The sequence below is a fragment of the Zonotrichia leucophrys genome, chromosome 26, assembly GCF_028769735.1.
Source record: "Zonotrichia leucophrys gambelii isolate GWCS_2022_RI chromosome 26, RI_Zleu_2.0, whole genome shotgun sequence".
Lineage (NCBI taxonomy): Eukaryota > Metazoa > Chordata > Aves > Passeriformes > Passerellidae > Zonotrichia > Zonotrichia leucophrys.
The window spans coordinates 4,584,936-4,597,693 of NC_088195.1; the positions used below are offsets into that span (position 1 = coordinate 4,584,936).

Below are 12,758 nucleotides of genomic sequence, written 5' to 3' on the forward strand. Positions count from 1 at the left end.
GGAAATTTTGGAGGTGCAACTGGTTACTGTTATTAGCCATAAAAATCAGTAAGAAGGGCTGAATCCTTTCTCATACAATAACTAAGCTGAGGAAACTTTGCCTAAGGAAAATCTGCTTCCAAGTTTTAGAATGTTTAAGCCATCTACCACCTTACATTTGGTAATTCATCCTCCCAATATACTGCTTTTATTAGACTGGATCAGTGTAATTTTTTACCTACTATTCAATTATGACTTTTATTTAAAGAAACCACTGGAATTCAGAAACGCATTTCTTCAGCAAACACACATTTTTGGGAAAAAAATGTAGACTTTGCCCAGGCCAAATTGATCTAACTGATAAGGCCTCATGATTCAGTGACTTATTTTGCTCTCAAACAAATATTTACTAGCAGAGATAACAAACCCCCAGCATTCCGGCCTCACTGCATCCTTTCACCTTCTGCTGACAGCACGAAGTGAAAGTGGTCAGCCCTGGATCTCTGTGCACCCTGGGGGAAGGGATGTGTGTGTGTTTCACCAGTGAGGATTTCAGATTCCCTGGGGTGATTCATTCATTGTCTCAGCCCCAGCAAGGCACAGGTATAGCACAAACCCCTTCCTTCAGGGAGGGTCTTTAAACCAAACTTGCTGTAAATTCTGCAGAGAATCCTGTTGAAGGAGTAGGATTTGCTGTATTTTCCAAATCCTTCTGTGCCTTTTTCATCTTTTTTATCCTTCCTGTCTGCTCAGGGAAAGCTGTGAGTGGTTCATGGGCAAATTGTCCCTTACAGCCCTTGCTCAGTGGGCATCAGGCTCAGCAAAGCTTTAACTGTGCCCACATCCCACTCATGCAGAGGGACAAGGGGACAAGGAAAATATTCCTGTTTCCTCCTCTAATGGCTGCTCTGTTAGCTCTCAATTCAAAGCAACACCACAGGTTTGCTGTAGGTGTGAAACCTCAAACTCAGCTCATGCCACTGTCCATACAGACTTTTCTTTTTCCCCCTAAAACTCTTTTGAGAGTTTTTAAAGCACACATTTTCAGAACTCCGCTAAATTTGAATTTATAAGTCAAATTACTGAAAAGTGAGGTAAGTGTTGGACTCCAAGCACAGCAGCTCTTCTCACCATGTCACTGTGAGCTCTCAGTGCACTTTGTTTTTGGGAATGTTGGTGAATCCAGCCAGGAGCTCAGGCTCCTTCAGCGACCAAGGGGCAGTGGAAACCTCTTTAGAGGCAGCACATCTGGCCTCTGTTTACTATATCCTATATAAATCAATATTTTGGTCTTCACTGAAAACTTTGCACTGTAAAAGGAACTCAGGAAATGTAGTTAAGGCAGTGCTTAAGCAAGGCAAAGTTGAGTTTTACTGCATAAATGAGCACTTACATGATGAAGAACAGACATTCCATGCTGGCCTTTCCATGCTATTTCCCTTACTTCACCTCTGATAAAACATGAATTAAATAAACTCATTAAAAGCCCATCTTTGTGCATAAACAGGACAGCCCCACATATACACCAGAGCAAATGCTCCAATGCATGCCCAAAGCAAGTTTATTCTCTCCGTTAAGTTCCTTTTAACCTTCTCTGAATTAGAGAATTTACCAGTCCAATTCCCCCACATGGTTTTGTGTAAAACTCAGAATAAAACATTTCTAACTATAACTTGGAAACTTAGGAAAGAATTTTACCCTGAGTTTGTAATATCAGGACACTCAAACATTTTGTAATCTCCTTGAGGGTGTTATGTGACTTCACACAGACATCTGATTTTCTTATGGCCTGAAAACTCTGCCATATTCTGGAGTTTTCTGGCTCTGTGTCTACCCTACCCAGCAATTCCTTCTCATGGGTTGTTTCTCTTCCTTTCCCCTTTGCCCAGGTTGCTGTTTGAAGGCTGGTCCCGGAGCAGAGTGGATGAAGCAGTGCAGCTGGGAGCAGAGCATGGCCAACACCTTTGTCACCGTCCCTGACGGGTACGGCCTGCCCGAGCCCCTCCAGTACTACGGTGAGCAAAGCAAGTTCTGTACTCTGGAAATGCAGCAAAATGAACTCCTGGGGGAATGATTTTTTGTTTAATTCATTTTAATTTATCTTTAATGCACTTGAAAGCTCTTACTAAGCTCCTACTGAAAGTGTATGGAAATCTATTACTGTGTGCTCATACAGATTTTTAAGCACGATGGGATTATTCTGAAACATCCCCAGTGCTGTCTCCCTTTGACCTGCATGGAGAAGACACAGGTTTTATTACAGTATTCCAGATATATTATCAACAGATAACCTCTGTTCTATATCTTATGGAACTATAATTGCAATAACTAATTTGATTCTGGAAGACTAAAGGCAGGACCCAAAGCCCACTTAAAGGAAAAAATCTGTTTTAAGAAATCTTCCTTATTTGTTTTTATAGAGATTTTAATAATCCCAAAGGAAGACTGAAACATGATGCATGTTGCACAGGCTTTCTTTGGTATAGATGTGTGTATTTAAGGGAGGCTGGATAAAATTGAAACTCAACAGACAGAAAGGCAGGAAGAAACTCTCTTTGTAATTCTGTACCTACATTTTACTAAACTAAAATCTCATAACTGTAAAGACGTGTGAGAAAATACTAAATAAAACAAGTCTTTGCCTTTTACTCCTCTGAAGTTCAACTTTAAGACCCCTGTCACAGTAATTTTTAGTACTCTCTGATTTCTACACAATTTTTGTCAGACCCTTGTGCAACATTTTCAAAATGATGCCTGAGATAGGTATCAGTAACAAACACTTTATTCATTAAGAAATTCACTTGTGGAACATATTTGACTGTAGTGTGGACAAGTAATAAAAACAAGTGTAAGATCTGAAGGCAGCTGTGCCATCACAGTTGGTGATATCCAATTATCTACTAACACTAATCCACATGATATTGCCCAAACTGTTATTGAGCTATTTTTAAATTTAAACAGAATGTGTCAGATTGTCCCTCTGAAAATGTGTTCCTCCAATACTTATGCTACTAAATCTATAAAACATTTTTGTGACAGTGTTTGCAGGGGTCTTAGGATGAGGGAAGAGATGAGGATCTGACTCCATGTTTCAGAAGCCTTGATTTATTATTTTATGATATGTATTATATTAAAACTATACTAAAAGAATAAAAGAAAGGATTTCATCAGAAGGCTAGCTGAGAATAAAATAAGAAAGAATGATAACAAAGGTTTGTGGCTTCGGCTCTCTGTCTGCCAGCTGACTGTGATTGGCCATTAATTACAAACAACCACATGAGACCAATCACAGATGCACCTGTTGCATCCCACAGCAGCAGATAACCATTGGTTACATTTCGTTCCTGAGGCCTCCCAGCTTTTCAGGAGGAAAAATCCTAAGGAAAGGATTTTTCAGAAAATATCATGGCTACACATTTTCAAACTTTGGAGCAGCCGCTGTTGAGATATTCTCCAGGTGTTCACTGCACTTTCCATTTCCCCGGCACAGATGTTTTACCGGAGCACATCAACTACCCGCTGCAGGACGCGGATTTCCAGGCGGGCCCGTACTGCCAGTACTCGGCGGTGCCGGTGCCAGCGCTGCAGCCGCAGCCCGGCCCGGCCCCGTACGGGCCCTACAGCCTGGAGCCGCCCTACGGCGACGGGCCCTGCGTGGGCAGCAGCTGCGAGCTCAGCAAGGGCCCCTTCCCGGCTCCCCACGGGGAGGACGGGGCGTTCCAGGCGCTCAAGAGGCCGCGGTTGAACGCGGCGGTGAGGCTGAAGGGGCAGGAGGAGCTGTGCGTGGTGTGCGGGGACAAGGCCTCGGGCTATCACTACAACGCGCTGACCTGCGAGGGCTGCAAAGGTGAGCGGGGACGCGGGGCCTCAGATTTGAGCTGGTGTTACCACAGGGGCTTTTCATTTATCTAATGAACCCCCTACCTAACAACATCACTCCAAATTCACGTTTTTATAACAGTCTTTGAAGAAATATTTTCAGTCTATATTTAATACAAGCACTGTAAGCATCTCCTGTTTGCATTGATGAATCATTAGTATAGCGTTAGTGTAAGCACGTGCTGCTTTTCTCATGAACACTTCTTAGAGATTTGTTTCAGTGTTATTAATTTCACTTATTACTATAATTGAATAAAAGCAAGTAGTAATTATTTGGTAATCACATTTTAACTTGTTGGTATGGGAGCTGAGGGGCAGCTCTGATCTGTGCTCCCTGTGAGCAGGCACAGGACCTGAGGGAAGGGCTGGAGCTGTGTCAGGGGTGGATTATCAGGGAAAAATTCTTCCTTCAGAGGGTGCTGGGCACTGCCCAGGCTGCCCAGGGAATGGGCACAACCCTGAGGCTGCCAGAGCTCCAGCAGCATTTGAACACTGCTCTCAGTGATGCACAGGCTGGGATTTGGGGTGTCTGTGCAGTGCCAGGGGATGGACTTGGTGATCTTCGTGGGTCCCTTCCAAATCAGCATATTCTATGATTCCATGTATGGAAAATGTCAATTAATATCAGTCAGAAAGAACCAGACATAACTATGTTTTTAAAAAGCAGATTTAAAATCAAGGCAACTTTTCCATTTAGAAAACCCAACCATTCAAACCCGGAGGACACTTTTAAATCCTTATGAGATAAAGCTCCTTTGATTGCTCCAGCCATCACCTTGTTATAGATACATATTATAAAATTGGCTTTTCACAAATATTACAATGGATTTTATATGTGTGATGCTAAAGTAACTTTGCTACAAAGTGTTTATTTCTGTTGTTAATTAAGCTTGGACATAGTAGTGAAATAGCTGATATAAGCTATATTATAATAGCTAATACTATATATATTATATAGCTTATACTATCTATATTATATAGCCAATATAAGCTATATTATAATAGCTTATACTATATACATTATAATAGCTTATACTATATATATTATATAGCTAATATAAGCTATATTATAATAGCTTATACTATCTATATGATATAGCTTACACTATCTATATGATATAGCTTATGCTATATATATTATATAGCTAATATAAGCTATATTATAGTAGCGTATACTATATATATTATAATAGCTTATATCTATATTATATAGCTTATACTATCTAGATGATATAGCTAATATAATCTATATTATAATAGCTTATGCTATATATATTACATAGCTTATACTATATATATTATAACAGCTATATACGTGTGTTAAAATACCTGCTTGAATAAGATAACATCCAATGAACATAAGATAAAGACACCTTACAGATCTGCCAACTGTCAGCACTCACCATCTGAGGACACTGTGGACCAAGACCCAAACTGGATGTGATAAAGAGTTAAAACGACGGCCAAAAACCACACATGTTCTAAAAAAAGCAGACCCAAAGAGAAGCCTTGTAAAATACTCCCTGAAAAATGGAAACTAGTTTATAGATATACATAAGAGTCTATAAATATGCAACAGGCTGATGTAAGGGAAAAGGTCTTTAAGGGGTATCCCCACAAGTAACAGCGTTGTCTTAAATGAGTGCCAAGATGCACCTGGCCTATGATCCTTGTCTCCTATTGTCCTTTGTTAATCTTTTTACATTTTCCCAAGAAAGTAAGCGTGTTTGTCACAAGCTGGTGCTCGTTGCAGGCTTCTTCCGGCGCAGCATCACCAAGAAGGCGGTGTACCGCTGCAAGAGCGGGGGGCACTGCGAGATGGACATGTACATGAGGAGGAAGTGCCAGGAGTGCCGCCTCAAGAAGTGCAGAGCTGTGGGAATGCTGGCAGAGTGTGAGTGCTCCTTCCTGATGGATTCTTGACTAATCACTGCAGATAAAACCTTCTCCAAAGTCAATCTCTTCCCAGTGGTGCTGGTCTAAGCTTTGTTTGGCTGTAGGAAAATGTTGAAAAAGCTGGGGTTGTTTAGACTGGAGAAAAGGAGACTCAGGGGTGACCTTGTCACTCTCTACAGCTCTTGAAAGGTGCCTGTGCTCAGGTGGGGTTGGGCTCTTTCTTCAGGAACTGACAGAACCAGAGGACACAGCCTCAAGCTGCACCAAGGGAATATATTTTGGTGTGATGGTGTTTGCAGGGGTCCCAGGACGAGGGAGGAGATGAGAATCTTGACTCCATGTTTCAGCAGGTTGATTACTATATTATACTATATTATACTATATTATACTATATTATACTATATTATACTATATTATACTATATTATACTATATTATACTATATTATACTATATTATACTATATTATACTATATTATACTATATTATACTATACCATATTTGTTATGCTATACATTATGTATTATATTCTATTATACTATACGAAAACAATATATTAAAACCATACTAAAAGAATAGAAAAAAGGATTTCATCAGAAGGCTTGCAAGGAATTAAAAGGAATGATAACAAAATCTTGTGACTGACCAGAGAGTCTGAGACAGCTGGGCTGTGATTGGCCATTAATTAAAAACAACCACATGAGACCAATCCCAGATGCACCTGTTGCATTCCACAGCAGCAGATAACCATTGGCTACATTTCATTTCTGAGGTCTCTCAGCCTCTCAGGAGAAAAAATCCTAGCATGAGTATTTTTCATAAAATATATCTGTGACAGGTTGGGTATTAGGAAAAAGTTTTCCACGCAAAGAGTGATAAAGTTCTGGAATGTTCTGCCCGGGGAGGTGGTGGAGTCACCATCCCTGGGGGTGTTTAACAAAGCCTGGATGTGGCACTGGGGGCCAGGGTTGAGTTGTAGTGTTAGGGAACAGGTTGGACTCAATGATCTTGAAGGTCTGTTCCAACTTTGTAATTTTGTGAAAATTAATTTTGAGGATGGTGGCATCTTGGTGTGCAGAAGCCAGCAATGCTTGGGAAGTATCCCCTCACCTTAAGAGAACTGTTGTTCAAAGACAGTACAAGAGAAAAAAAAAGGTACTAGAAAGATAAGCTAAATATCCCCAGTCTTAACAGGACAGCAGTGAGCAGATCAGAGGAGCTTTAGGGTTTGAGGGAAAAAAATTAAATAAAAATGGCATGATGGGCTTTGGTAAAAATTCGGATGCCTGTGTGTCACAGAGCCACAAGGACAAGGATGCCTGCAGACCCTCAGGTGGCCACTGAACATCAGCTCACCTGAGAAGTAACAGGGCCACATTCTCTAGGAACATTGTTCATTATAGGTGACAGCTTCTGGGATGCAAGACTGAGTTATCTCTAATGAAAGTGATGACCTCAGACTGTAATTAATTAAAATGCAAGCATTGATGGCCACTTCACACCTCACAGGTTTGCTGACTGAAGTCCAGTGCAAGTCAAAGCGACTCAGGAAGAATTTCAAGCAGAAGAGCAGTTTCCTTTGCAACATAAAGCTGGAAGATGAGGGACTGAATAGTAAGCAAGTATCATCTACAACAAGATCTGGAAAAGTGGGATATTTTTCTATTTAAAATATTATCTCTTTTTATCACTTATTCTTACTCCAAATCGTTGTGATTTGATTGGTTTATTGTTTTAGCAGATATCAGAAAAGATGGAACTTACTCCAGGAGAACATCAGCTTCTTGACCACATTGTAGCAGCTCACCAAAAATACACAATTCCCCTTGAGGAAGCCAAGAAGTTTGTAGGTATCCAGCACCCCCAGCCTGCATTGCTGAGTCACTGCTGTTGTGTATTTTGGCTATATCCAATGTTCAAATGCTCTTTCTGCAGCTACAGGAAACTGCAAGCCCTGAGGAAAGTTTCCTCCACCTGTCTGAGACAGCTGTTGTCCATGTCCAGGTGTTGGTGGATTTCACAAAAAGACTCCCAGGTGAGTTCCTTCCTTTGGGGAACATTAGAGGAACCAAATCAAACTGGTGGCATGAACCAGAGAAAAATACAGGCTGTAAGAAAAGGCTTTAAACTGATTATTTGTACTTCTCATGTGTCATGAGGACAACCTAGAAACTTTCAGTTCAAAACTTTGCTATTATTAGATTTCTTCTCCATTTCTGACATGGAGTAGAGACATTTTCTGGAAGTACATGGACCTCAAAATACCACCTTGAGGGAATTACTATCTCACCACATTCTCTGAAATCCAGTTGAGTCTACAATTTATCATAATCACCACAGGAAAAACCAGATGTTCCTTCAAAGGAAAAGGCAGCACTGAAGGGACTAACCAGGTGTTCTTATTCATATTTTCCTTTCATAAAGAACAAGGGAACATGCAATTAAATTCACTCCATTTCAGTGTAAAGTTGACAAAATAACTTTGACAGGGAGGGTGATAACTTTTCTCTGTAAAACTCACTGACAAAGGTCAATCACCATATCTAAAGCAGGTTTTTGATGTAATTCAGCATCTCTGTGGGGCAGAGCTGAAGGAAGGGGTGAGCTGTCTGTTTGCTTGTGTAACATATCCTGCTTTGATCAGGTTTAAGAAAAAAATCACCAAAGTTCCTTTGCTCTTGAATTACAAGTCCAGACAATGAGCTTGTCAAAAGATGAACACGATTTCTAAAAAGAAAATAATGTAACAATTAATGGAGTATCCACAGTCACTAAACAATGCAGCAAATTTATCAGGTGTTAGGCCTATATTTATCGGGTATTAGGAAGAATGTTTGGATAACCAGTCCCAAATTTTTTACTTGTATCTTCCTGTGAATTTTTTAACACTGAAAACTCCCCCTCTTTTTTTTTTTAAATTGTCTAACCTGCAAACTAGCAAGAAAGATCCCAAGTCTTCAGCACATGCATCATTAAACTGTGGCTCCTCCTTTCCAGTAAAGATATTTATTTTAAAAAAATATTTTTTTTCACATCATGTTGAGGGCTTAAATGCAGCCCCAGCCTTCCCTGATTCTGAACATGCACCTTTCTCTGCAGGGTTTGAGAGTTTAGCCAGTGAGGACCAGATTGCTCTGCTGAAAGGATCCACAGTGGAGGCAATGTTCTTGAGATCAGCCCAAATCTACAACCAAAGAAGGAGCGAGTGCCAGCCATCAACCAGTGAAAGTAGGTCTGAAATACTTTGCATCATTGTGGGGTGAGTGGATTATGTCAGCTGTATTAATTACCTATTATACATTGTGTCAAATTTAACACAAGAGACCTTGACCAATAAAATGCAACCAAAGAACTTGGATCCAGATGCCAAAAAGGATTTTATACCTTTGTGGGTCTGGGGAAAATTTACACATTTTCAGCAATGATACAGACAAATATTTAAGATTGCTTTAAGCTTGACTGGGAACTGTCATCTGCCTTGTTCCAGGTCATGTAAGACTTTCTGATCACGGGACATGTTGTCATGTTCAAAGCCTTGATAAAAGCAATATTTATTCCATGGAAATGTGTCATAATAAAGAGAGGCCAACTTCTACTACTACCACAGGTAATGGAGGTCTCAGGATCTAAACACTGAGAATTTTTTGCTTTACTGGCCCTACTTTTCTTACACTGAGCTACACTATCCCTATGGTCACTGTTCCATCTCCGTGCCTCTCTTCTTCCTCTCTTCTCTCTTTCCTTCTCCTCTCCCTTGAGCTGCTCTGGCATTACCTCCTCAGATATTACACACTGGCATTACATCCTCATGGCAGGAAGGGGTGTCTTCATACGTGCTTATACTCCTTGGGTAATATACACATTCAAATAAATATACACTACCATAAAACTTTTGTTATTATTTTAGCAATTAACATTGTTTTCACAAAATTAGTTCACTATTTCATGCAATAGAACAGCCCCAAGCCTTAAAAGATTCACAGAATCATGGAACAGGTGAGGTTGGAAGGGATCACAGTCACCTGGTGCCACCTGCCTGGTCCAGCAGGGTCATCCCAGAGCACATGGCACCAGCTCATCTCCACATGGGTCAGGAATATCTCCAGTTAGGGAAACTCCACACTCTCTCTGGGCAATCTGTTCCCTCAAAGGAAAGTAGTTTTCCTCATGTTCAGGTGGAACTTCCTGAGCATCAGTTCCTGCCCGTTCCTCTGGTGCCATTGCTCTCCTTGCAGACAGGGACATCCAGGCCTGAGGGCCCCTCTCAGCTGGGGCTCCTCTTGAGGCTGAGCAACCCCAGCTCCCTCAGCCTTCCACAGAATCATGGAATCACTTAGCTTGGAAAAGACCTCTAAAATCACAGAGTCCAACCATTCATCATTTCCTCATAAGGGAGATGTCCCAGTCCCCTCACGAGTTCCACAGCCTTGGTGGGACCTGCTCCAGGAGCTCCATGTCTCATGTCCTGGGGAACCCAGAGCCGGACACAGTGATCCAGGGTCACCTCGCACCCTTCAGGCAAAGATTTGTAACTATTCCTGCACTGAAATAACATCCTCATTATTCTGCACCTTTGTTGGGGGGTTTTGGTTTGGTTTATTTTGTTTTGTTTTTGTTTGGTTTTTTGATTGGGTTTGTTTGTTTGTTTTTGGTGGGGATTATTTTTTTGTTTGGTTGGTTGGTTTTTTTTTAACCAAAAATTGTTGGGTTTTTTTCCATTTTCAAGGCATAACTGAGGAGTTCATCACCGCCCTATTCTACTTCTACAGAACCATGGGGGAACTCAAAGTGACCGAGACCGAATACGCTCTGCTCGTAGCAACAACAGTGTTCTTTTCAGGTAAGCTGGGACGGTGACAACAACGAGCTGTCACTTGCCCCGGGGGAGCTCCCGTTCGTCCCCTCAGGGGCGGCGGCGCCGACCGGACCCTGAGGGGCGGCGGCGCCCGGAGCATCCCGCTCACGGCTCTCTCCCGCAGACCGCCCGCTGCTGAGGGACAAGCGCCACGTGGAGGAGCTGCAGGAGCCGCTGCTGGGGATCCTGTACAAGCACTCGAAGCTGCAGCACCCGCGGGACCCGCAGCGCTTCGCGCGGCTGCTGGGGCGCCTCACGGAGCTGCGCTCGCTCCGCCACGCCCACGCGGGGGCGCTGCGCGCGCGGGACCCGCGCCTGGCCGCGCCGCTGCGCGACCTCTGGGACCTCCACTAGGGGGCGCCAACGCCGCCGGCCCGCGCGCCCCTTCCCGCCTGGGCCGCGCGCCGGCGCTTCCCGCCCTTTTCGCCCTCCCTCAGCGGCCGCCGTGAGGCGCCGGTGCCGGGCTCGCTGCTGGTGTCGGTGCCGGTGGCGATGTCGCTGTTGGTAGAAGTGTTGGTACCAGTGCCGGTGCTGGCATCGGTTTGGGTGCCACGCTCAGTGCCGGTGTCAGTGCTGATGTTAATGTCAGTGCCGGTGTAGGTGGTGGCGGCAATGTCACTGTCGGTACAAGCATTGATGTCGGTACCCGTGCCGGTGCTGGTGCTGGTATCGGTTTGGGTGCCATGCTCAGTGCTGGTGGTGATGTCAGTGCCAGTGCTGGTTGTCGCTGCTTGTGTCAGTGTCAGTATTGGTACCAGTGTTGGTATTGGTGCCAGTGGTGATGTCAGTGCCGGTATCAAGTGTTGGTGTCACCGCTTTTCTCCAGGCCCACCGAGGAAAGCCCGTTCAAACCACTCGTGTGGCAGTCCCTGAGCACCGGGCAGGGCCCACACCCAAAGCCCGGTGACCCCTTGGGCCGTGGGGCTGTGTTGGATCAGTGGTGCCACCAGCCGGCCCTGGCCTGGCTGCAGCGGGCAGGGGACACTGACAGGGACATGGGGACACTGCTGGGAGCCCCGGGCAGAGTCCTGACCTGAGCACACTCATCCCAGCCTGTCCTGGGAATGTTCAAGGCCAGGTTGGACCAGACTTGGAGCAATCTGGGATGATGGAAAGTGTCCCTGCCCATGGCAGAGGTGGCACTGGATGAGCTTCAAGGTCCCTCCCAACCCAACCCATGGTTCTGTCTGTGAAATTCGCTGGAGTCATTTCTCTGCAGACTGCCAAGACTGGTGCTGGAAGGAACATCTTTGACTTCAATTTCAAAGACTTCTGCCGTTATTCTCTATCAAGACTGAAGGAAATCATCTTCTCGATCATCTGCTCTGTGTTGTAGCTGCACATCACCGATGATAAATCCACGTTTGATGTGGGTGATTCAGCAGTGAGCAGTGCCCCACTTGGATGCTTGCACTGGCTTTGAAGTCCTGCTTACACCAGACCAAATGTGCAGTGGAAATGTTCTGTCACCACACTGAGAATTGAACAAATTATTGTTTCATGTTGAGGTTCCTTACAGAATATGTTTAGATTCAAACGTGATATTCTGACAGGAGATGAGTTACACTATTTATCCTATTTTTTTGTGACTTGAAAACCTTGTAAAATGGCATTTTCATGCTAAAACATAATCAGATGTGGTGTTTAAAACTACCCATGGGAGTAAAGAAAAAAATAAATATCAACTACTGGACTTTAAAGAAATTATTTTGCTTCGTGACTCCTTTATCATGCACCTGTGCTCAGATAGGCAGCAGCTGATGAATTCTCCTCATCAAAACATTCCACTCTGGCCTCAGCCTATAAAGCAAACTACAAAACACCAGTGCTTTGAAAAGCCACTGTGAAGTATGAAGCAAGTGAGTTCCAAAGCCATTACCAATATTGGCAATTTCAAAAATTGCAGGCAGTTGATTTATTAATTAAAAATCATATTTTCACATCAGCTGTAATTTTTTTTTCTTCTGGATTTTATAATCCTTTACAAATCTACCCATAGGAAACTAACTCTTAAGTTTGTGCAGAGTTTTAACAAATGCCCAGATGATGATTTTAATTTGCCATTCAGTCCCTGTACTGTGGCAAAAACAGTGATTCAGGTAAAACTAAAATAAATTTTACCTTGCTCATTCTTTAACATTTTTGAATATT

General features: G+C 43.1%; 1 protein-coding gene across 1 annotated transcript; it reads left to right on the plus strand.

Moving 5' to 3' along the window:
- Positions 1 to 3,327: 3,327 nt before the first annotated feature.
- LOC135458092 (bile acid receptor-like) lies at positions 3,328 to 12,287 on the plus strand. Its single transcript, XM_064733020.1, has 9 exons — positions 3,328 to 3,826; positions 5,612 to 5,752; positions 7,262 to 7,401; positions 7,494 to 7,598; positions 7,688 to 7,787; positions 8,852 to 8,980; positions 9,240 to 9,359; positions 10,479 to 10,592; positions 10,732 to 12,287. The coding sequence occupies exons 1-9, from the start codon at positions 3,385 to 3,387 to the stop codon at positions 10,959 to 10,961; spliced, it is 1,521 nt and encodes a 506-aa protein (XP_064589090.1). The 5' UTR covers positions 3,328 to 3,384; the 3' UTR covers positions 10,962 to 12,287.
- The last annotated feature ends 471 nt before the right edge of the window (positions 12,288 to 12,758 follow it).